This window comes from Cydia pomonella, chromosome 24 (genome assembly GCF_033807575.1).
Source record: "Cydia pomonella isolate Wapato2018A chromosome 24, ilCydPomo1, whole genome shotgun sequence".
Lineage (NCBI taxonomy): Eukaryota > Metazoa > Arthropoda > Insecta > Lepidoptera > Tortricidae > Cydia > Cydia pomonella.
In genome coordinates, this window is record NC_084726.1 from 809,848 (window position 1) to 835,405 (window position 25,558).

Below are 25,558 nucleotides of genomic sequence, written 5' to 3' on the forward strand. Positions count from 1 at the left end.
CTATGGGATCACTTTGGGTTTAACACCTTACAAACTAAGCCTCTAATAGCTATTTTAAGCGCCAAGTCTTTCTTGAATCATTAAATATCCTATAATATCAATGATTCCCTTTAGTTTCGGTCAACACAAGTTCACATATTCCTAGTTACTAACCGATTTTTACTTGATTCCATTTGGGTTGAAAAAACACGACGAGGGTACACTGCGTGTTTAACAGTCAGACCTGCTGGCTCTGCGAAGACTTTGTTGCGATAAAGTGTGGAATTATCGCCATAAATGGCGCAGAGTTAGCTTGGTTTTTTTTTCTCTTTGTTATTTCCCTTTCTTTCAACTTACTTACACTTAAATGCCATTTTTCAAACTCGTTGCTATGGCAGCAATAAGGTCGCTCGGCGCAGTCGGCGCTGCAGTAAGACAGTAAACTCCACGTTTAGTCAGAGTCTTTTTGTTTAGTCTGATTCTCTGTCTATATCTTACCAGACACTTTCATGCCATATCCGTGCTCGTCGCGCACGACGGTGACAGTGAGCAGCTCATCGCCGCCCGGCGACCCTGCCCCGCCCAGCATCACCTGAAAATAAAAACACACGTCAATGCTGATTCTTACCAGATTCCTTGAAGATAAAAGCAAAAACCAACCACAAGGACTTGATATATGATAAGGAATGAAAAATTAATTATTTTAGCTCATACGTAACGGCTTGTGGACCAAGAAAACTACCGAATGCACACCAAACATAGTGCGGCGTTACGGCAGATCTCGAAGGAGATGGCGGGCGGCACGTTCTTGGCGACTTTCGGAAAGCTTGGCCTAATATTTATGCGTGGAAGAAAGAGAAGAAAGCCCTAGTCCAGCAGTGGGACAAAATAGGTTAACAAATAAATCAGATTTTGGCCAGGAATAGAAGAAGTAATGTAAAGTTTTGATAGAGGTTACTAACTCCCGCCCGTCTTAAAATATTCTCGGTTGCATCCTGGACAATTTTTTAAGTATTCATAAAGTTGGTAGGACAGTCGAGTTTCATAAGTCGGACCATATTTATGAGACTCTGTCTTCCGAAAATGTTCAGTAAATTTGTAACAATGTTTTGAACTCGCGATATTTTCTTATCAAACATCGGGATTGTTAGCGCATTTTTGCAATATTTGCACGACGGTGGCAAACAAGGATACAGCTCGCCTGATGGTAAGCAATCTCCGTAGCCTATGTACGCCTGCAACTCCAGGGGAGTTACATGCGCGTTGCCGACCCTAAACCCCTCCCCACTCCTCGTTGAGCTCTGGCAACCTTACTCACCGGCAGGAACACAACTCTAAGAGTAGGGTCTAGTGTTATTTGGCTGCGGTTTTCTGTAAGGTGGAGGTACTTCCCCAGTTGGGCTCTGCTCTAGATCTGGAATGACATCCGCTGTGCTGTGCCCTACCACACAAAGCGACATGACATTCACAATGCCCATACCTCTCTTAGAATGCCCATACCTCTCTTATCTAGTCTAGTTATATTGTGGTTTTAGGCCGCTCCAGTGTTTGTTTGGTCCACTACACCGCTTAGCAATTTACATATATGCACATTCATTTACGCCTTTCCCGTATGCAAAGAAAGAAACGTGTCTGGCCCAAGTCTGCCTTCGTGGTAATGTGATGACACTACACTTTCTACAACTCATTTTAGTCCCTAGACACGTTAACTAATTGCATGTGTAAACTGCCACACTACACGACATCAAAATGCGACCACATCATACGACCATGTTCTTAATTAAATAATTGTATGTTTACATTGGGGGCCTCATTTATAATTTCAAACATCCCAAAAAATAGCAAGTCACCGACGTAAATGACCATTTGCAAAGATTAACCTCCTTATTCATAAACGTGTACTAAAGTACACTGCTACTGATAATTGTTTGTCCCTTTCCATCATACCTATACGTCGGAAAGGGACAAACGATTATTAGCAGCATCGTAACTTTAGTACACGTTTATGAATAAGGGGGTAAATGTATTAGATGTAAAAAGTGTAAGACGAATTCGTGCTTCGTATTTGACACCCAACGTATATGACCATACAGCGTCATTATGCGGTCACTCTGGATGTCAAAAGTTGATGTTTGACAATTCAGTTGCCATTAAACGCTGTAGGGCGCCATCTACTTCAGCTGTCAAACTAGGTAACACGCAGTTTTTCTTCGTTTTATCTACAAATAGATCGTGTCATCGACGATGACGCTCAGGTTTGTCAAATGTAAACTTTAAAAACATGACATTACGAGTCAAGGCAAACGTCTTCGTGAATGGCACGATTTATGGGTATCTAACACTATCAATTAATATTTTCAATTTGTAAAGTCTTGTAATGTAAGATCTACCGATTACCGATGGACAGTTAAGTGTGCTACTGTTACTATCTAGCATACATACATATTTATAATCCTGTCCGTACCGCGCTCCAAAAAAGTAAAAACAATTTGCCAGCGTCTAACCAGGCTCGGTCCAGTCGGTTATCAGATTTGGCTAACTTATGCAAATAGGACACGAACCCGCCTCATTAGGCTAGGCGCAGCTTGCATACTAACGGCTACAATTAATTCACCATTGATGGAGCTTATGTCTCGGTGATAAGGTTTAAGAAAAGTCAGTTAAAGTATGGACCGTACTACCTACAGATGCCAAGCTACTGACGGACTTTACCGCATAGGTGTAAGTGGTTTATGCTGCGGTAGTCTCCCTGTGAAGTACCTAACTAAAGCTTAGGCTACTATAGTTGGAATTTTCTGAGGTGATTTCTTGAGCTCAAACCCCTGATCTGTCAAACAAAGGGTATTGTTTTCTTTATGCAGCGAGTGTTTCTGCTATTGTTAATAACCCCGTCATAAGTAAACAGGAACAACAAGCCCGTTTAAAAACCAATTTTACATATACGTAGAATGATTACTTCCGTTATAAAAACTATTCAATGACCATCCCAAACTATCTCCATCTCAATATTTTATACATCGCGACATCGGTTCTGCAGTTAAGCATAAACAGGCAAAGACAGAATTACTCTCGCTAATAGTAGTATGAAATCAAACTTCAATTTCTATCAATATAATTCGCGGTCATTAATATTCCAATCTGTATAAAGGGCATTTTAGTTCTAATTAGATTAAGATTAAGCATGTCTTAATTACTGTAAGTGGTCAGAATCGTTACGAAACATTACGAGAACGCCTAGCGAAAACAAATGGAAGTATTACTTGAGAACCTATTGCAATAATAGATATCTTAGCCAAACACGTTACAGATGATATTGTTACTCTTATTGTATAATAACAGATCGTGCTCATCTCGGACACGTATCGTTATCATTTATTTACTTGCGTAACAGTAAAAAGCATGATCGAATGAATGTTGTGTAATGTCGCTGTGATTTCGGTAATCTGATGATCGTGCTGATGTTGGTATTTGTGCCGTTTGATGCAAAATGGAGGTTGTAGGCCCTTAGACTCTTCCTCCTGCCCTTACCCCACGTTATGTGAGGTCGGCACAACATGTTCTTCTCTTCCATTCTCCTCTATCTTTCGTCACCTCAGCACTCACTCCTTTCTTTCTCATATCCTCTTTCACACAATCCATCCATCGTTTTTTGGGTCTACCATCCGCTCTCGTTACACATTAACGTTGATGGAATAAACTTGATAAGTTTTATCCTCCCGAGTCCCACAGGCCTTTATAAAGGACAAACTCCAAACATTATTTTTAACATTCACTAAACAAGACATGATTAAAAAAAACGGCCAAGTGCGAGTCGGACTCGCCCATGAATGGTTCCGTACCATTTATGACGTATTAAAAAAACTACTTACTAGATCTCGTTGAAACCAATTTTCGGTGGAAGTTTGCATGGTAATGTACGGTCAACCAATTTGATTCCTAGGCCATTATAGAACCATGTCATAATGACTTCTACGACAGTTCTTATTGAGTGATGCGTGTCAAGTATCTAGTAGTTAAAGCGACAAGGTTCTATAGTGGCCTAGGATTCTAATTGGTTGACTGGACATCATATTTTTTTTTAGTTTTATTATTCTCTTATTTTAGAAGTTACAGGGAGGGGGGGGGACACATTTTACCACTTTCCATAGATACCCCACACGTATGGGTTTGAAGAAAAAAAATTTTTTGAGTTTCAGTTCTAAGTATGGGGAACCCCAAAATTTATTGTTTTTTTTTTCTATTTTTCTGTGAAAATCTTAATGCGGTTCAAAGAATACATCTACTTACCAAGTTTCAACAGTATAGTTCTTATAGTTTGGGAAAAAAGTGGCTATGACATACAGACACACGGACGGACAGACAGACAGACATGACGAATCCATAAGGGTTCCGTTTTTTGCCATTTGGCTACGGAACCCTAACAAAACAACGCTTCTGGGATCCAGGAGGATATTTTTGGCTACTTAAATCTGTCTAATTCTAAAGTCATTTACACTCTGTCACATTGGTCTGGGGCTCTGGGCATTAAGCAGCTCGTGTTAAAAAGAGAGGCTTTAATCCCTTAATTGGCAGAGCGAGCAAGGTAGTGATATTTCTGTTCATTAAGCGAGATTAGGGTCACATTATCCTTACCTATGTCCTACCAATACATACAACTTTTCCTTCAGCCAACATAAGCAGTTGTCCGTCAAAATGCATTCATTTTATAGAAACTGCAAGGTCTCCTGCAGTGACGACATACTTTTAAAAAATCTATGCCATAGTACCGTATTTGTCATACTTGTGTAATTCAAGTTTTTTTTATGCCGCCCTCGTGTTCCGGTGTTCCCCACACGAATATTAATCCACGACTGCATTAACATACAATAACAAAAGCCAGACTGTTTGTCCGTCCGTGCAGCGATCGATGGCAGACGATGCGACGCCGGTGCACGGAGCGGATATTGTGGATGTTATCTCCAGCCCGAAACTTCCCAGTTCCGATGCAGTGAGTCGGCTTTACTATTGTCCTGGTAACTGACACTTTGTAGACCTTATGGTAAAGACATAAGGCGCACCTTCAGTTAGTAAGCGATGAAGCTAGACACGTAAAATGCCGTGCCTACTGCCTAACTAAGTTTGCTTAAACATTCTAAAACGGTTGGTGAGGTGTCTAAGTTTGCTTAAGGGCCTACTAAAGCCGCGAATACCGGTTCGTAAGCCACGCCCGCTAGCTTCCTCACTCCCCGCTAGCACGCACACATGGAAGCGCTCCGCGGAGTCCGCGGCGCACGTGAAGGTGAAAGCTCCATCTAGCGTTACAAAAGTTAACTACGATTATACGCGGTCGGCCAGAAACTTAATTCTTAGAAAATAAAAAAGATGGCGTTATTACTTGTAACTAGAAAATAAAAAAATATATTGTTGTAAATTGTAATAAATCTGAGACTACAGTATAGCCAATTTTTATTGTTGATTTTTGGAAGATGTTAATAGTATAGTTAATTGTAAGTATAATTTGTTAGTTAGTTACATTGTTAGTTATCATATTTTATTTAGTAATATATTGTTGAGGCAGGAAATACAGGGTGCCGTTTTCCGACGACCAATTTTTCGAATGATAGTGAATCACAGTTGTCAGTGGTAACTACCTACATTATAAAAAAGGAAAAAGTAAGTAATATGGTAACAACGAAAACTACCAAAAAAAGTGAAGTAAGTATTTTTATTACGCTGAAATATGTAATATTCAACTAATAACTTTTAAACAATTACTCAAACAATCAGGGTGATTCTTAAATTGTGTCCAGAAAAATATTTTTTCATAAAAGCTTTTTATTTTTCACATATTGTTACGTATAAAAAGCATTTTTTGATGCATATGGTCAAGCTTAATACCCTCAGAAAAGGTAAATAAAATGAGTACATAATCACGGCTGTCACAAAGTGTCCCTCAGTCGTGACGTTTCGGCATTTTGGCGGCCAACTCCACTATTTTGAATTATACAATATTTTTAATATAGCCTAAGTTACTCCCATGACTAAGACACATCGAATGACAGCTCATACGTTGAAATTCGTCAAACTAGCGCTGTAGAGCGTGACAAAGAATCGGATACACATCATACATCCACATACACGCGGAAACCATTTTTCTGCTTTGGCAGTTGGGCAATAATAACAAATGAACGTAGCTAAAAAAATCCATTTCTAAAGAATGAATATGCCTCTAAATTAATCAAACGAATTGAGAATGTCACGACCACGTGTCTATATGTCACGAACGTGGATTCAAAAGTCCGTGGCGGGGACAGAATTGAGGCCACTGTCGTGACAATTTGAAACATGTTCGGTATTACCTAAAAATTACCTTTGACTTTGCAAATATTAAATAATTAGCTCAATCTCGAATGTATTAGGTATATCTTATGTTACAAACAATAACGTGAAATGAGTACAGACTTTTAAAACTGCAACACGGCGGTGACGCGTTAAGGTTGACCTTTTTTTTTAATTAACACAAATAAATAATTTTCGACAACACTTCTCCCTTCAGCCATTTGCAAATATGACACCAACACAGTATTGCTGTTCTAAAAAAATAGCGTTAAAAAGGCTGCCAGACGTAAAGGTAACTTTCTACCGAGTACTGCATGTTTATGTTACCACGCGCGGCGGTGACACGAAAACTGATCACAAGATGTATGTTATTAAAATTGTTATAAAGTCGTTATATATCCATACAATTTATAAACCGTATTGTGGAATAGGTGTAAGTGTTAACTTTTGATATAAAATTCTTCCAAAATCACTTTCAAAGAAAAATAAAATATCATAAAATCCGAGGAAGTCACACTACACGTTCCGTGACATTTCGAACTTCTTAATATGTTTCTAATAAATGCTCTTAGGATATTAGGTTGACATAAAACTAGAGGTAAATTACTAAGTATATTGATATTCAGTTTACTTATTTTCTTAAAAATATATGCTATTCTTACAGGTAAAACAAAATTGACGTATGTATTTATGATTGTTATTTTGACTGTTTTTAATTTAAGTTAATTTGTATTGTATTTTCGTTTGTTTGTGATGTAATTATGGGTCTTTCACCTGAAATAAACGATTTCATAATATCGTTCCTCTGGCTTTGGTTCACTGTGATTTTCATTCCCGTGTGTTTTGATATAAAATGTTTTCTTCATGGGCATGTACAATGTTAAATCATATGTCAAGTAAATGATTATTTACTTTCATGGATTAAGTAAAAATGATCGTAATCATAACAGTTGATCAAAGACATACTTATTTCTTTTCCCCTGGTTCTCATTCCATGCCTTTGGACTGGGGTTTCAACTAAAATCAACGTTTGGCACTTCGTTCTATAGATCTTAAAAATAACATTAACTTGCTAAGAGCGTTCTATGATTCAGTGTATTATTTTGGAACTAATTGTTCCGAAATTCATTGTCATTATGTCATTCCTTGTCATTCCCTTATCGGTTTTTTTCATTCCCTCGTCGCTTTTACTTTCTTTTTATCGATTTTATTATTCCCCTGATATATTGAAATTATATTTAATAATCTGATTTCAAAGAACGACCCTTAAATGCCCGCCATAAGCTAATTGGTTGGCTAATGGTTTCAAGAGCATGGACTAGGGAATGCTAACCGGTTAACCGGTTAACCGGTTACCCGGTAATTTGACCAATATTACAGTCGGTAAAATACCGGTAATTTCCAGCCGTAACCGGGAATTTACCGAACGTTGTATAGGCAAATAAAAATGTAACAACCTGTTGAATTAGCCCATCTATGTCTTCGTACTTACAAAAAAAAAACAATTACTACGGTTTACGATTACGAAGAGACACTTAAAATACTTACTTTTCTGCATCTTATGATCTCGTCGGAGTAGGAACTAGGAAGCAATGTTTTGTGACAAATGAGTGGTCGCTAATCCCTCGCCCTTTCCCTTCTCGCCACCCCTACCCGACCCGCCTTACTATGTTCAGTGTCCTTTGTTTTAGTCTGTAGTGTCCGACAAGTGTGGAATGCGAAAGAACATTTTCTACCGCTGGTAACTTGTGTTCAAGATATCGTCGAATGTCTAAGCAACGTTCTAATTAATCGCCTAGATATTTAACAAACGCAATTATTTTATATATAATTAACAGAATGATCTGATGATGACATGTTCCTGATTCCAACTCCTATCTTAAGAGCCCGGTAACGATTTTAGAGCAAAAATTTTAAATTGATAGATTTTGTCGTTGGAATTGTACACCTTTTGTTACGTAATATCTAAATAACGAGTATTGGTTTATATTAGCACGTTTTTTCATCTTGCCTTTTAATAATGAGGTCGCAAACGAGCGTCCCCGGTAATAGGTGACGAGAAGGGATAGTTTTTAAAAATTCATATAAATTATGGTAGTAAATTATACAAAATGATGTATAAGAACAGTTTCAGCAAATGTTGTAGATGGTTTAAGTATCAAAATTACGTTGAAATTAAGTCAATTTTCAGAGAAATTGTCACTTGTTTTAAAGTAATTTCTGGAGAAAATTGATTTCGTCTAACTTTCATTTACACTACTTCAAATTTATAGTAACAAAAATGTAGTTTATTAAAGTTGAAGTACAGGATATGTGTAATACAAAATTACCATTTTTAGCAGTCCAAACTTAACGAAATTCACAAATACGATCGACAAAATCACTGCTTTTCGCGCGTTAACCAAAACGTCCATCAGAAAAAAATCATTAATAATTAAGTGAGTCTGTTTTAAAAAAAAAATTAATATAATGAAAGATAACAAGACATGCTAAAAGAAACCAGTACTTGTTATTTTTAATAGTTAACAAAAGGTGTACAATTTCATGCGCTTAATCTATCAATTTGACATTTTTGCGACTAAAATCGATAACGGCCTTTAAAGTGCAATTTTAAAGTAACTAGTGTTAAAATGATATGAAACTTATCTTGCTGTTGAATTTTTTTCTTATATTTACTAGATGATTACGGTTTTAGTTACTTTAATAACAATATTATATTGATAGATGTGTAAATGCAAACTTGTATGACATTTAAATGACGACTGTCACTCTTTAGTTATAATTTTTGTTACCCTTTGATTACTGCGATTTTTAAAGAATTAAAAAAGTTTGATGTTGCTTATTTAATGTACAAGTTCATTTCGCTTTGAAATGATACATGTTTGATCCCTAGCATGGACAAATAAAGTATAGCCTAACATTATCAACACAGAATCGCGTTCCTCTGAAATGAAAAGTTTGGTCGGGATATCCATAATTGCACAACGCCGTCTATTAGAAACTACTTTAATTATCAGACAGTTAGACAAGAGGTTGAAGCACCGAAACAAGTGTAATGAACTGAGTGCCTACCGCGAACCACGTTCGACGTGTTGCCTCCCTGTCACACTTACGTACGAATTTACAAGTGCGACAGAGAGGCAACCCGTCGAACGTGGTTCGCGGTAGGCCCTCTGATACTGCTGTTAAATGGTGGTATCTGCTATAGCAATTGCCTAAACTTACAGGAAAGCGATTTTATAAAGACATTGTTAGTAAGCGAAAACTAAGTATAAAACTTTAATAGTCTTTGTCAAGACTAAGATATATTAAATTATTAAGGTATAAAAGTAGAGCGGTATAATTTTAAAATCAGAAAAAAAAAGAAATTAAAAACAGTTTAAGTTCTAAGATGTACATTATCGAAAACCATCCTGTATATGTTAACATTTATAATATTTTTCAAACTCGATGGGGAGGGTGACAGGTGTTATCTCTATATAATTTTAAACCTAAAAACGCCAAATCTCGCAAAATCGTATTGAAACGACAGCTGTCAGCGTACCCACATAAAAAAAGAAAGAAAACTTTACTCTTTGCTGAAAAGTCATATTAGTCATTGACGTTTTGACAGTATCCTGTTAAATAAATTATGTGAATTGTTCTTAAGGCATGCGGATTACAAATCAGAGGTTGCTGGTTCAAACCCCGGCCCGTGCAAACGAGTTTTTTTTTTTCTAATAAACGTGTTGATTTTTTTCGTTTTTTTTTTTTAATATAATAAGTAAGTATATTTGTTTTACATAAAGATTACCTAGGCTATACAAAAATTGGTATGAATAAAATAAAATTATTCGTGTCATTAAAATATGTTTTTAATACACATATTTAAAAGAATAACTTTATTTCTGTATAAGACAGACAAGATTTACTTTTACAATAAAATAGAAAATAAGGAATAAAGATATTATATAGGAACAAAAAAAGAAAACAAAAAGTTACGATTAGGTTCGATGGGTCTATAGATGTCTCGCATTTTTTCTTTGGTGTCTACACGACCACACAGCTACCGATACATTACAGAAGCTGTCGAAATTTCCTTACCCGTTGTAATTGTTCAAAGAGTATTAGACTTTGACGTAGCTAGGCAAACACGCACACATGCGTAACGTATAGGCCTGTAAAGATAGCTCCATTCGTAGTAGACCTCGGATTCCGTTACTAGTTAATAGAGCTACGACTCAACGTTTATTGGATATGTCGATTTTACGTAATTTGGAGCGCTGCGCGATTTGACATAGGTCTTACCTCTTTGAGGCACCACGGCCATCTAACATTACTGGCATAAAGGACGCATTTATGACTTTGACGCATGACAGAAAGAGAAGCCGAACTGCGTAAAATGGGCGTTTTCTGTTAAATTCATAAAATCAAAAACGAGAATAAATCCGTTTGTATAAGATAATAAGTTGATATTTAGTTGAATGATGTTTAAGACGAGATGAAAACCTTTACTTTAATGTGGATTATGCTGGATGAAGATGTGTTTTCTAGTTGCACTGAGGTAAACACTAAAAATGTAGATGTAACTTTGGATTTATATTCTATCGAGGAAATTTTAAGCCTTTTTGTTTCGACTAGTATCATATCTCTTATCATATAATCAAGATACATATATCCGAAAATCACGTCTGTTTGTTTCCGGGGCTAGCCACTGCCACGCTTCAAAGATCCCGTTATTTTTCGATGCAGGGCCTTAAACATTCAGGGGCCTATTTCAACGACTGTGACTACTCGTATTAAATTTCCTGACGATTTCTAGACTGCTCGCGTAGCCAACATGACAATCGTTAACGCATCGTATAAGCGGACGAAACGCAACTGTCACTGTCGCACTAATATAGAAGAGTGATAGATAGATAGATAGATAGAATTTTTATTGGTATTAATCATACACTGTCAGTTACATTATAATTATTAATAACAAAATGATGATAAAAATTAGATAAACATATCAATAAATCATTTAAATGCACTTAACTATAAATTAATAATGTCAACAAATTATATAAAAAAAAAATAAAAACAATAACAAAAGATATTAACTCAAATTACAATCACGGAAACGACTTATAATTAAAAAATAAAATAAAAATAAAAACAAAAATAAAGATAACGAGAGATGACGACGCTACGTTACGAAGCGTTAACGGTTGGCATGTTGACTACGTGGGCTGGACTGACCAATACCTTACGAAAAGTAAAGAATCTACCAAAGTTTTCAGCAATATTCAATTAGACATAAGTCATAGTGCATTGTCGGACTTACACTGATTTAGACGCGCTTATTAAAGTTATACCTAAATGATGTAAGCTACAATTTTGATGTCGACTAGATAGTTAACATATTGCCAGTAATTTCAGTGTATTAAAGACCTAGAACGTTGGAAACAGTGAATAAACAACAAGCAGCCAAATAAACATCATTGAGTTTTCCTCAATGAACAACCAAAGCGTACCCGCGTAGGGGCGATTAAATTGAACCAACAAAAGATAGCGCCGTCGCCGTCCTGTGGGTTATGACAATAGATTGTGACACTGTGAAGTGTGAACTGACTATTTTTAAACCTTGATGATTGATGACCTTGATGATGATTACAGATGATCAGTTAACAGCTATTTGAACTACATGTATGAACCCTGCATTACCAAATGCATTGTTTTGATCATTAGCAAGTGTGCGTAAGAGATCGTTAGACAACAATACGCATTGATCCATTCATGAAGTAGTAGAGTAGTACAGATTGACATCAGATCATATGAGATGAATCTTAGTTATTATGTCGAAGAATTTCTTTATCTGCCTGCATTTTTTCGCGGTAGACCCAATGCTTTGGCTTCGCACGAATCTAGTATATCTACTTGACAAAATGACGCGAAAGGAACATGGGCAAATTTGTATGGGCACTGTCCCCACCCACCAACAGAAACGAAACATGTCTCATTCAATAGGTCTTGGCAACCTGATGATTTGTTACTATGACGAGGATCACCTTATGTATGGGGTTTTCTTGGAAAACTGTATTTTCTTTTTATATATTTTTCGCTCATTTCATTGAAAGTTGCAGGCAGAAGGTTAAGTGATATAACCGCGAACCACTTCGTTCGTCAATTTGCCTCTCTATCGCTCTTGCATATCCGAGTGAGAGAAAGGCAGATAACAAATTTTTGGTTTTCGATGTTCGCGTCTCTTATAGGCTCGCACACCGAGCGTCACCGTAATCGTTCAGCGGTGGCAGTACGGTTATGGTTCCATTTTTATCACTTATCACTATACCCGTCACTTTCGCGCTTACATACTTGTTAGAACGTAACAGCCATAGTGACAAATGATAAAGAGCCGACCATATTAGCCCTACAGAATTCTCAATATACAAAAATATTTAAGTATTTTTAAGTAATATTTATAGTATTTTATGCAACAGTGGTATAAGAAGGGTCAAAAAAGGCGAGTGGCGTGAGTTACAATGTGAGCCGGAGCCGAAGGCGTAGGCGAACATTGTAAAGGAATACGCCACGAGAATTTTTTGACCTACTTATACAACGTTGCATACAATATTTTTCCTACGAGTCAACAAAAATAAATCTTAATTTAGGTAAACAAATTACAGCAAAAGTATATAGCCAAGACGCGCGAGCATACCTTGTTACGCGCCCGGCCCGCCCCGGGCCGCGGCCGGCCGGTCAGCGACACCTCCTCGTAACTCATGAGGCCCTGGTACTTGCTACTTGCTAAATAAATTTTTTGGACAGTTTTTTCTCAATTTTGGCCACCGTAGCCTACGGAGACTAACAAGCAACGCTAAGCGGTCTTCGTAGTCTATGGGTGTTGCTATATTACGGGTGTCACATGCGTGTTTCTGACTTACGAAGTAATTATTTTTACTATGCAACCAAATGAATATTTTGTACGTTGGCAGCAATACACTTAGTTTAAAACTGTATTCGTTTTGGTTTTGTTAGGTTGGTAGCCATTAATCGCAGTAACATTATAGCTTATAAAAGCACAAGAGCTTTTATGAGGAATAGACAATATAGACTTTTCTTGAAATCTTTTATGTATGTTCTTATATTCGTGTTAATGAATGCATAAATGACAGATAACAGTAGAGGAGTAGGAAAAATATTTTAAAGCTCGGTTCTCCATGCAAACGTCGTTACGCTCTAGATATTGCTTTGAAAGTTTACTTAACTTTAGGCCAATGTCGTTACTAATGTCAAAATATTATATACATTAAAATAAACATGCAAATGCCGAGCCGCCCAACCATCACCTACAGAATGGTTCCGGGAAATGTTTATAACGCGCGTGTCACGTTTAATGGCCGATATATTCACAATGGCCGGTGTTTACAGCTACGTTCTGTCAATTCGGTAATTATTATTAGACCATGCACGCCTACGAACTTGCTCCTATTATTACGAAGTCATTTCGAGTTGCCACATTCGTCTAGATTTTATAGACCTGCATTGGGACGCGTGGGAACTATAGACGATACCCTCTGGTACGGTCAGCTGTAGAGAGATAGGCGCCCCGGGCGCCCCTCCTACATACAAACTTCTATGCAGGAGGGGCACTTTATTTCTGCAGCTGACAGTAAAGTCAGCTTCAAATAGGTTGTGACGTCCAAAGTGGCTAAATGTAGCGTTACACATTTTTATTTCGATAGAAACGAAGGTGTGTTAGGATATATTGCATAGGTACAGTCAGCCAAGAAAGTGGTTTACCACTTTCGACTATTTGTCAAGTAATAGAGTCGAAAAGTGGTGAACCACTTCTTTGGCTGACTGTACATATGTAAGTCTGGTGACAATGCCATGCCATGTTATGGTACCATCGAGCTGATCTGATGATGGAGACGGCCATAGGAACTCCGTGATGAAACAACACAACCTAATTGTGTTTGGGGTTTTTAGGATTGTCTCAATGAGTATTATTTGCGTATAGTAAGAAAAGTAAAGTCAGCGATAAAAGCTTGTACTCAAAAATAACTTTTTACCAAAAACTTGTTTTATTATAGGTATGCATGCACTGATAATTAAAAGAAACATAATCTTGTTACTAACTAGACATCCAGAAATCGATGAACTTTTATTATCACAGTATGTGAAACAGTTGCACAACTAAAATAAATATTCGCCTCCTGTGTTTATATGTGTGTTCATCGTATTATGAACTCTAACGCAATGTAAATACGGTTTGATTTAGTACGGGGTGAGTGTTTTATTGCATTTGGAGCATATTCCGTGCTTCCTGTTATGGTTTTTCGTGGTTTATATCAAGTTAGCAGTATGTTGACTTACTTGCAAGCAGCGGCTGTGGCACGGTCGCATTTTTATCACTTGTCACTATGCCTGTCACGTTCTAACAAGTATGTAAGTGCAAAAGTGACAAGTGATAGAAATGAGACCGTGCTATAGCCGCAGATTGAAAGTTAGCCTACGATTTTTTCTAAGTGGATGGATGCAGCATACACAAGTGCTTGGTTTCCGTTGATAATTAAAAAAGGCAAGAGAACTGGAACAGTTCTGAATGAATATTGGGATTAGTCCGGTTTCCTCACGATGTTTTCCTTCACCGAAAAGTGACTGGTAAATATCACATGATATTTCGTACAACATAAGTACCGAAAAACGAGCCGGGGTTTGAATTGTCGCACATTCAATTCAAACCCCGGCTCGTCCGCAATGAAAGTCTCACGCTCTTACCGCTAGGCCATCAGCGCTTTTGCTAGTACGAATGACAACTGAACTGAGTAATGCTTGCTCTCAGCTTAGTATTTTAGGTAGGGACACAAATAAGCGCCTAATCATGTGTGTGGTAATCGCGTTTCATGGTAAACATTTTATTAATCGGAATTCGTGCGAATGAGTCACTCTACTGTACAATGTTTTGACTACATTTTATCTGTCCGCCGCGAGAGGTTAATAGCATTGACACCTAATTAAGTTGGGGGTGGAGCTATTTCTGGACCGATGATGATGATGTATTGTTACCATCATCATATACCTTACAGAATATCAAAATAACAACTAGTACAGATTTACGGAATAAGTGAAATAAAAACACGCGAGCAGTGGTGGAGCGTCCATAAAACTAGATTACCTTCAGCTTTTCTATTTTCAGTTAGCTTAGTGCTTTTACTCTAAACAGACGAATTGCCTAATAGTAAGCAATTACCGTCGGCCATGGACACCTGCATTACCAGAGGGGTTGCAAGCGCGTTGCCGAAATTTACGATGGGTGTACGCTCTTGAACGTGTGAAGGTCGTCTCGGTCTGGAAATACCGCGGGCGACAGTTTATCCTACAGTTTATTAGCTTTGTTCTGTTCAATTCAGTTCAGTGAAAAGTTAGCCTATGTAGAAGAAGTCTGTTAAAAATCCACATAATGTAGGTACTTACGTGGAATTCTTTCTAATTATAAAGACGAAATGTGAGAAGCTCTACGCGAGCAGATTTCAATTTCCAAACTACATTTTTTTTCTATCAAATACCATCGCACTTTCACTGCCTCCATCATCCATAACACACAGCGTCATAAAGATGAGCAATAAAAGTAAAAACGGCTGATGGCTATAATTACCCGAGAAAAACCGTAAGTGTGCAGCTTATACATTCGACGGACTGACCTTTTTTGAACCCTATTGTAAAAGACATAAGGTCCATCGGATGGAGAGTTAATCTTGCTGTTAATGTTCATGAATACTTTCTTTGCCCTGATGACCGGAGTGCCTTATTTTAATTCATCGATATTTCAAGCTACTTTAATGCAAAATTATTAAATTCCAGTATTCCATACACTTTCAGGAGTGTTTTTTGTCTAATAGAAGTTAAAATGGCCGCCAAGCTCAATTGGAGATTTAATTGGACAAGACATGTCTACCGAAACCACCCGGATAAGTGAGCCATGAATACGGAATGAACACCACAGTTTAGCCGGGGTAGACGCCGAATAAAAAAAGAGATGGCGCGGGACGACCTCATCGTATTCTGCAGCGATTGAGCGAAAGAAGGCCTTTGCCCAGCAGTGGAACACAAAATAGGCTATTAAAAAAAGGAGAAATGGCCACTTCGGTAGAGGTGGCGGGGCAAGGCGTGCGTGTGAGGGCTCCTCTACACGATGGCCCAGCGTAGGCCAGTCCAAGGGACGTAGCTATGCGGTGAAATGAGATAGCAATATCACTTGCTCCCTCTAACGCATAAATGCGTCCCTAGGACTGGCCTACGCTGGGCCATCATGTAGAGGAGCCATTACAGCCCCAGGCTTGTGCCAAGATTTTTATGAAACAACGAAATCGACGAAACTTCTCAGATTTCTAGATTCATAAGCAAAATAATCGAAAATTTGGTTATTAGCCAAAAGTACAGGTATACATAGAGATAATCCCTCAACTGCCTCAACAAACCAAAGCCAACAATCGTTGAAAAGCTAGCTAATGCCAGAAGTAATTTTAGATACTGCTGGAGATTGTCCGTGGTGTGAATCTAAGAGTGTATCACGGAGCGGGCAAGGCGCTCACAAATATCTGGACACGCCTCTATTGTCAAGGCGTTGTTCAGTTCAGTGCTCGTTCAGATATGTTTAAGCACCTTCGCCGCTCCAAGACCTAAATGTGTCTGATGGCGACTGACCCTGTTTTAGAAGATCCCTGCGTATTTATCAAAGTGTAGAGTAAATAATAATAAAATGTCTATTTTTACTACTTAACATGAGTAATCATGTAAACGTAATACAAATAATTAGACAAATTGCTTGGCTGTGTTCCAACGGGAATATTTGAAATACAAATTATCAACTATGGAACAAAACATGCTTTTGTTACTAAAGAATCTTTCATAAATCAAACTAAAGATTTTGATGCTTTTATACGTAAGACTTAGTTATTTACTATATCTTACGATTTACAAAGTTCACTATAATAAATAATACTGAACTACTAAATACTATGAAAATATCGCACAGAAAACTGATCAACACGGCTTCAACACTTTTTTTTATAAATCGCATGATTAATTTAATTTCTTTAAAAATATGAAACATAAATCATCATTGCCCTCCTTAAATATTTACGTAAGACAGCTAGGATATATGACCTATATTTGTACATAGGGATATCAAGGATTGAGTTGAGACCAAGTTTATCAAAATTGGGTTAGTAGCATCGATGCTACAATGAAACAAACAGACTTCTAAAATCTTAACCCTCCCTTCGACTTCACCATAGGAGAAAAACATCAAAGGGGGCGTCTATTAATTTAGTAAGATGTTTTTAAGGATTTTTGGGCACCTTCCCTTATTCACGTAGTTAATGGATATAAGAAAATAGCAACATATGTGTGACGTCATAGTACTGAAAGGTATGCGGTTTATATTTGCTCTGTATAACGACTATAACGGTTGAATAATCGCAACGCTATCAAGTCACTATCACTAACAATAAAATTGATAGACCTTAATACAATGCAATAAGACTTTAAATTGATCAGTTATCTGTGTGGACAATGCTACTAACAGCAACACTTAACTGACTAATAATAATATACCTTACGTCATTGTAATAAGGATTAAGAATGATCAGTGGAATAAGTGTACGGTAGAGCTATGAGTCAGCATGGACAAAACTGGAACGTGACAGGGCATCTCGTTCTCCCGGCACAGAACTATATAAACAATACCTTGACTTCGTTGCGTACGAATGTGATTTTCAGCGTATAGAGGGGAAATCAAAACTGTTTGAGCTTTTGTGTGTTTTTTTATAAAATTCACCTCATTAACGTCCACACTGTGACCTGGAACTAACAAATCTTTATTCATTCGGCTCTATAAAAACATTGTAGGTATCATAGTGCAAAAATATACGATACCAACAATGTTTATATAGAGCCATAGAAGCGTGTCATACAATAAAAGCGTACTCCCATCTCAAAGGCCGGCAACTCACTTACGGGTTGTAAGTTGCTGGTGTTGAGGGTGTCCATGGGCCAGGGTAATTGCTCACCATCAGGCGATTTGTCTGCTCGTTTGCCTTCTATATAATAAAAAATACACATATTAAAATATCTCTACCATAGCTAAGCCGCCCACGATGCCTGCTTGTGCGACCGGGACAGCAATATAATTAAGCGCGTGCGATAGAAATAGCATCTTCTTCCTCGCGTTGTCCCGGCATTTTGCCACGGCTCATGGGAGCCTGGGGTCCGCTTGACAACTAATCCCAAGATGTGGCGTAGGCACTAGTTTTTACGAAAGCGACTGCCATCTGACCTTCCAACCCAGAGGATAAACTAGGCCTTGTTGGGATTAGTCCGGTTTCCTCACGATGTTTTCCTTCACCGAAAAGCGACTGGTAAATATCAAATGATATTTCGTACATAAATTCCGAAAAACTCATTGGTACGAGCCGGGGTTTGAACCCGTGACCTCCGGATTGCAAGTCACACGCTCTTACCGCTAGGCCACCAGCGCTTCAAAAGATCAGCGATAGAAATAGCATCAAGCATATCAATGTATGAAATCCCTCGTGCTAAGGGTCTTTTCTTTAGAACTAAACGCCATCGCCATAACAATGTCTCTGTTTATGGAACTACATGAACGTATCCTTAAGCGGTATTTGATGATCTGTGGCAACACAGTAGACGACAGAATAATGGCGTACAATAAAGACAAGTAACATTTAATTCAGTGTTTTTATTTAAATAAATAATTGCAAAATGAACATGGTGTCAGGTGTGGGGTCAGGCGTAGTGCCGCCCATGACCTATGAAGGAAATCTGGCTGAAAATTTCAAAATATGGAGCCAGAGGCTAATAATTCATATGGAAGCTAACGAATTGGACAAGGCCAAGGAGAAGAGAAAAATTGCAATACTTCTCAACTTAATTGGAACAAAAGGAATCGATATCTACAACACGTTTACAAAAGATGAAAATGATACGTTTGAAAAAGTACTCGACAAATTCAAAAACCATTTTTCTCCAAGAAAAAATTTGACAATTTTACGCCATGAATTCTTTGTTATAAAACAAAATGGCGGTGAAAGGTTGGAAGACTATTTTACTAAAGTTATTAATCTTGGACGACAGTGTGAGCTGGGGGAGTTGGAAGATAAACTGATTCCAAGTAAAATCATTTCCGGACTAGACAGACAATATGACATGCTAAAAACAAAATTAATTTCGGAAGAGGACACCAAACTGACATTGGAATACGTGACTACGTACCTGAAAAATGCTGAAGCTTCAAGGCTACATGTTCAACAACAAAATTTAAATAAGGAACCGGAGGCGGAGGTTCTGTTTGTTCGTAAGCCTACCAACAATCAACATTCTTCAAGTAAAACTATAAAAAATTGTAGAAACTGCGGTAAATCTCATGGTATCAACAAGTGTCCTGCTTATGGAAAAACATGCTATAATTGTAACAAAATTAATCACTTTACAACTATGTGCATGAAAAAGAAAGTGCATATGGTTCAAGAGGAGTCTAATCATGTAGAAGAGGTTGATGACATGAGCGACCACTTCTTCGTCGGAGTGGCCAACGTCGAATCAGCGAATGAAATTACACAAACATTCTACGTTAATGGACAACCAACTCTTATGAAACTGGACACAGGTGCGGGATGTAACATTATAAGTACAGAGGTATGTAAAAAGCTTTTAATTCCCAAAGGATTAATTAAAATGAGTGAAAAGAAAATAGTACAGTTGGACAAGAAAAGTATGAGTGTCCATGGGGAGTGTAATTTAACGATTAGACATCCTAACAAAAACACTTACATGGTGGATTTTGTAATTCTTGAGGGTGAAGTCCCTACTTTGCTAGGCTGTGAGACATGTTTAAAACATGGTTTCATTACTGTTAATGAGGACCTGGTCAATGTTCATAGTGTTGAAATTGACAATAAAATTCCTAAGCTAATAAAAAACTTAAAAAATAATTACAGTGAGCTGTTTGATGGTGGTCTTGGATGCCTTCCCAACACAGTAGAACTGAGACTTTGTGAGGATGCAGTGCCTGTGGTGCAGGCTGCACGGCGAGTTCCATTTTCATTACTGTCCGAGCTAAAAGAAGAACTGGGAAGAATAGAGCAGATGGGAGTAATACAGAAGGTAACCAAGCCAACTAAATGGGTCAATAGCTTAGTTGTAGTCAGAAAACCAAATAATAAATTGCGCATTTGCCTTGATCCAAGAGCATTAAATAAATTTATTATTCAGCCTAAATTTCAATTGCATACATTAGATGAAATAAAAAGCAAAATGCAAGGTGCTAAAGTATTTGCAGTGTTAGATGCATCAAATGGTTTTTGGATGCAAAAATTGGATGAGGCAAGCTCAGATTTATGTACATTCCAAACTCCATTTGGCCGGTACAAATATTTAAGAATGCCATTTGGAATTTCCTCTGCGCCTGAGGAGTTTGGTAGAACAATTGCACAAATGTTTGAAAATGTAGAGGGAGTTAGTACATACATAGATGATATTTGTGTATGGGCTTCTAGTATTGAAGAATTAAATGAAAGGTTGAATAAAGTTCTTAAAATAGCATCAGTTAACGGTATCAAATTCAATGAAAGTAAATGCAAGTTTTTTGTTAAAGAACTATTGTATATAGGGCATAAATTTACATCGCAAGGTGTGACCCCAGACCCATCTAAGGTGGAGGCAGTTATGAAAATGGAAACTCCAAAATGCAAGAAAGATCTTGAAAGGTTTCTTGGTATGTGTAATTACCTATCAAGATTCATACCTAGGTACTCTGACATTAATCAACCTCTAAGGGAACTAATGAAAGAGGACAATGTGTTCCGTTGGGAGAGCAACCAAGAAGATTCTTTTAATAAGTTGAAACATGCTATATGTAACAGTCCATGTTTAACCTACTTTAACACAAACCAAAACATAACTTTGTCAGTTGACAGCTCGTCTACAGCTCTTGGAGCTGTCATTTTGCAAAATGAAAAACCTGTTGCATTTGGATCCCGAAGCCTAACTTCAACAGAACAAAATTACTGTCAACTGGAAAAGGAAATGTTAGCTGTGGTCTATGGGTGTGTTAAAATGCATCAGTATGTATATGGCCGTAAAGTGTTTGTTGAAACTGACCACAAACCTCTTGAATCACTCTTTAAGAAACCTTTATACAAAGTTCCTGCCAGGTTACAGCGTATGATGCTAGCAGTTCAAGGTTATAATTTAGATGTAAAATACAAACCAGGTCGTGAAATGTATATTGCTGACACACTTTCTCGAAGTTGTAATAAAAAAGAAACTGAAAATAAATTCCAGGAACTTAATAAGAATATTATAATGCATGTAAAATTACTTCGAGAAAGTTTGCCAATCTCAAATGTCTGGCTAAAGAAAATACAAGAAGAAACAAAGAATGATAGGGTGCTATGTATTGTAAAATCGTTTATTGAGAATGGATGGCCAAAAAATTGTCATGATCTAAATGCAAATGTAAAACAGTACTGGACCTTTCGGGATGAACTAGCAATTTTAGATGGTATAATCTTAAAAAGCAATCTTGTAGTTATCCCTAGATCACTAAAGCAATACATGATGCAAAAAATACATGAAGGACATGTAGGTTTAAGTACATGTAAAACTAGGGCACGTTCTTGTGTTTTTTGGCCAGAAATTAACAAAGACTTAGACTGTTATGTAACTGGCTGTATGCCATGTGCAAAGTTTATGCCTAACAATCAGAAAGAACCCTTGCTGAACCATGACATTGAGTTTTTACCATGGTATAAAATAGGTATGGATATTTGTAATTTTACTGAAAATAATTACTACGGGCCATATCAGCCCTCACCTGCTCAATTAATGAACTCAAGAAATTTAAACTCTCTTATACCTGTGTCTCTGAATTGTCTTAAACCTAAAGTAGTTACTATTGATAAACAAAAATATGAGCAATATCATGACTCTGTAAAAAAATATTATAATAAGAATACTAAGCATCTGTCAAACCTTAACCCTAAACAAAATGTGATGTTTAAAAAAAATATTGATTCTCCATGGGTTCCAGGCAGGGTCCTTAAACGTTGTGATGAGCCCCGCTCATATTTGTTGGCAGATGATAGTGGCAGACTCTTTCGTAGAAATAGAAAATATGTAAATGATAAGCCTAAATTTAGAAATTATTGTAATATGTTTGATGATTTAGATATTACAACAGGCACCCTAACACCAGCTGTTAGTTGTAGTAGTGATAGGAATTCACAAAATAACAATGTAACAGGCATTTCCCCTAATGTTGAAACTTTGAGTGATACTCCTAAGAATGGTGAAGATTTGTTAAGTAACGCTGATTTGGCTGGTTCTTCTGCTTCTGGTAATGTTTCTGTTATAAATGCTCCTCAAGCGTTCAAAACCAGAAGTGGCAGGATAGTCAGGGTGCCTGAGAAATTAGATCTGTAAGTTATAGGCTTATGGGTTTAAACTTTAAATTTGTTTTTATTTTTTATGTTAATTAAAAGAGGGGGGATGTTTATGGAACTACATGAACGTATCCTTAAGCGGTATTTGATGATCTGTGGCAACACAGTAGACGACAGAATAATGGCGTACAATAAAGACAAGTAACATTTAATTCAGTGTTTTTATTTAAATAAATAATTGCAAAATGAACAGTCTCTGTCAGTTTTCCGGCAGATACAGCTGCGCCTAATTCCCGCCATAAAAGCCAGACACATCTGCCAGACAGATCTGACTTTAGGAAGGGATATACGTAAAGTCAGAGTTCTGCGAAGTATATTGTATGTGAAGCCCTACAAACGAGGTGAGAGATCGCATTGTCTAACAATATAACGGCAGTGGGCGCCATCGTTGACACAGTTACTGCCCATACGTAATCCTTATTGCAAAGTGATAAGATCTATTAATGGTATACTGATAGTACAGTCGTCATCAGATATATGGGAGCGGCCGAGGCGCTCACAAATATCTGAACCCGCCTCTATTGTCAAGGCATCAGGTGCGTGATCAGATATTTGTGAGCACCTTGGCCGCTCCGATATATCTGATGGCGACTGTACCATCCTCAACAGTAAACTGAATTTTCGTGAACCTTATTGTGAAAACATAAGGTCCAACTCCAACCATGTTTTAGCTTAGTGTTAGCACACGCGCAAGTGAGTTTCTTGCGAAAAGAACCATACTTCCCACAATCCCGTAAAAACGAAGCAGAGGCTTTGATCATGGCCGTCTAGACAAAAAGTTTGGATCTTCCAATAATGTTGTGATTTGAATAACTAACACTGAGTTTAAGATGTATATCATTTAATAAGGAACACCACACGACATTGTCATAACGTAGATGATGTGACAAGAAGAACAAAAGAACAGTACTGTCAACTCTTCAAACAGCTAAAAACTTAAATGAGGTTCATATACTATGAACACATACAAACTCCATGTATTTGCATTGCTGTATTATTCTAACAAATAAGTAAAAACTTTAACATAAACACTGGACTGGACTAAATACGGTTGTTTCGTGTCCCTTGAAATTAGTTTCTCTTTCTCGCTCATAAAAGCAGCTTAGCAGTATTGACCGTTGACGCTACACGGAGTAAACATTCCAATCACATACATACATTTCTTCCTTAACGTTTTTCCGTGGTTGGGCAAAAATCGCCAAACTTACCTGAAACAAAAATATCGTATGTCAGTAGAGTAACTAAACTTTATAGAATTTTGATGTACAAACATTATATGGACGTAGTTAAAGGAAAAGGATCCAATCCACAAAAATACCAAAACATGAGTTAAGTATACCAGGCAGGCCTTTAATGTGTATATTTTCATTCAGCAAAAAAGCACTGAGCTCACATAGCGTTTTCATATTTTAATCGACATCGGATACCATCCCCCATGTATGAAAGATTAAAAATGATATTCACCAATAAGTATTCAATACTCTTGGTACCTTGTTGTAAAATTATGTTAGTGACAGGACTGGTTTATATCAATTTCAACAAGAAAAATCCAAACTGCTTGGAATCTTTTTGAGAAAATGTAATTAATACTTTTCGTCCTAAATATATATCAACAAAACTGATCCAACCCATTTGGATCGTTTTTGAGAAACTAATTTGACGATGTGTAAATACTTTAGCTAAACAACAAAAACGATTCAGCAAACTTGGATCACATTTTGTGGAATTCTTGTTATTCCAGCATTGGTGTATCAGTAAACAACAAAAACGATTCATGTTAAATATATTAACTTTAGGCTGACTTTTTAAATTTAAACAACTTTATACTTAACCTAAAAGGCAGTTTTACTGCTATGATAGGCTAATTTTGAATTTTTTACTATATATGTCGACTTGGATCGTAATTCATAAACAAACTAAATAGATGAGGAAAAATAAGTGAAATCATTCAAACTGTTTGAATCATTTTTGCAGGTTTAAATTAACTTGTTCTTATATTCAGCGTCAAACATCAAAGTCGATTTAAGTTACTTGGATCTTTTTTGATAATTTACTCCAGGTATAGTTTCATAGTGGCAAATTAATCAACGGAAAAGATCCAGTTTACATAAATACGTTATAGGGATTTTTTTTATATTTAAAATGGCAATATAATGCTAAATTTTAATAACGATCCATGTTAATTATATTGTTCATAAAAAAATTGCTTTTAGTATTAATTTTGTTTATACGTTGCTGGTATTAAAAATGTTATAGTAATTATAATTTTGAAATGTTACCTATCATTTTTGTAACTAAAAAAACTGATTTTGCTATTGCGTCATGCTGTGCATTGTCGCGAAAGACAGGCCTGTGGATTTGTAACGACAAAAATGGTGAGTAAAAGCTATTTTGGTTGAGTCCATCAAAACTTCTTCCGACTTATAAGATAAATTATTAAAGTTCTGTTCTAATATGTGTATGTTATTATTTAGCTGAGAATAGCGATCCTAAATTTTTTGCAAGGAAGGCATGCTATGACAAGAATGAATAAAATGACGAAAATAGGCATAAAAGTAAGTGGTATGGTTATAGTTATATATCTTTTAATCTACAATTACTTTGGTATTAAAACTATTAAATATTCATTTTCCATTAGTTTTACAAAAGATTAATATGTGATGAATTTGGTATGTCATGGGAAATATTGTTCAAAAATGGTATTTTGATTTATGTCCTAAAAATTTTTTTATGTAAACGATTAGTGATGCGTTTCAGCGGGACTGGCG

The 25,558-nt window shown here is 36.9% G+C and overlaps 1 protein-coding gene across 2 annotated transcripts in view; it reads right to left on the reverse strand.

Moving 5' to 3' along the window:
* Nucleotides 1-25,558, reverse strand: part of LOC133530850 (rho guanine nucleotide exchange factor 11) — a 314,198-nt gene that overhangs the window by 245,592 nt on the left and 43,048 nt on the right. For both annotated transcript variants that reach the window (XM_061868906.1, XM_061868905.1), the window contains exon 2: nucleotides 478-571. In XM_061868906.1, the coding sequence (XP_061724890.1) occupies nucleotides 478-568 (91 nt within the window). In that variant the 5' untranslated portion in view covers nucleotides 569-571. The remainder of the gene's footprint in view (nucleotides 1-477; nucleotides 572-25,558) is intronic.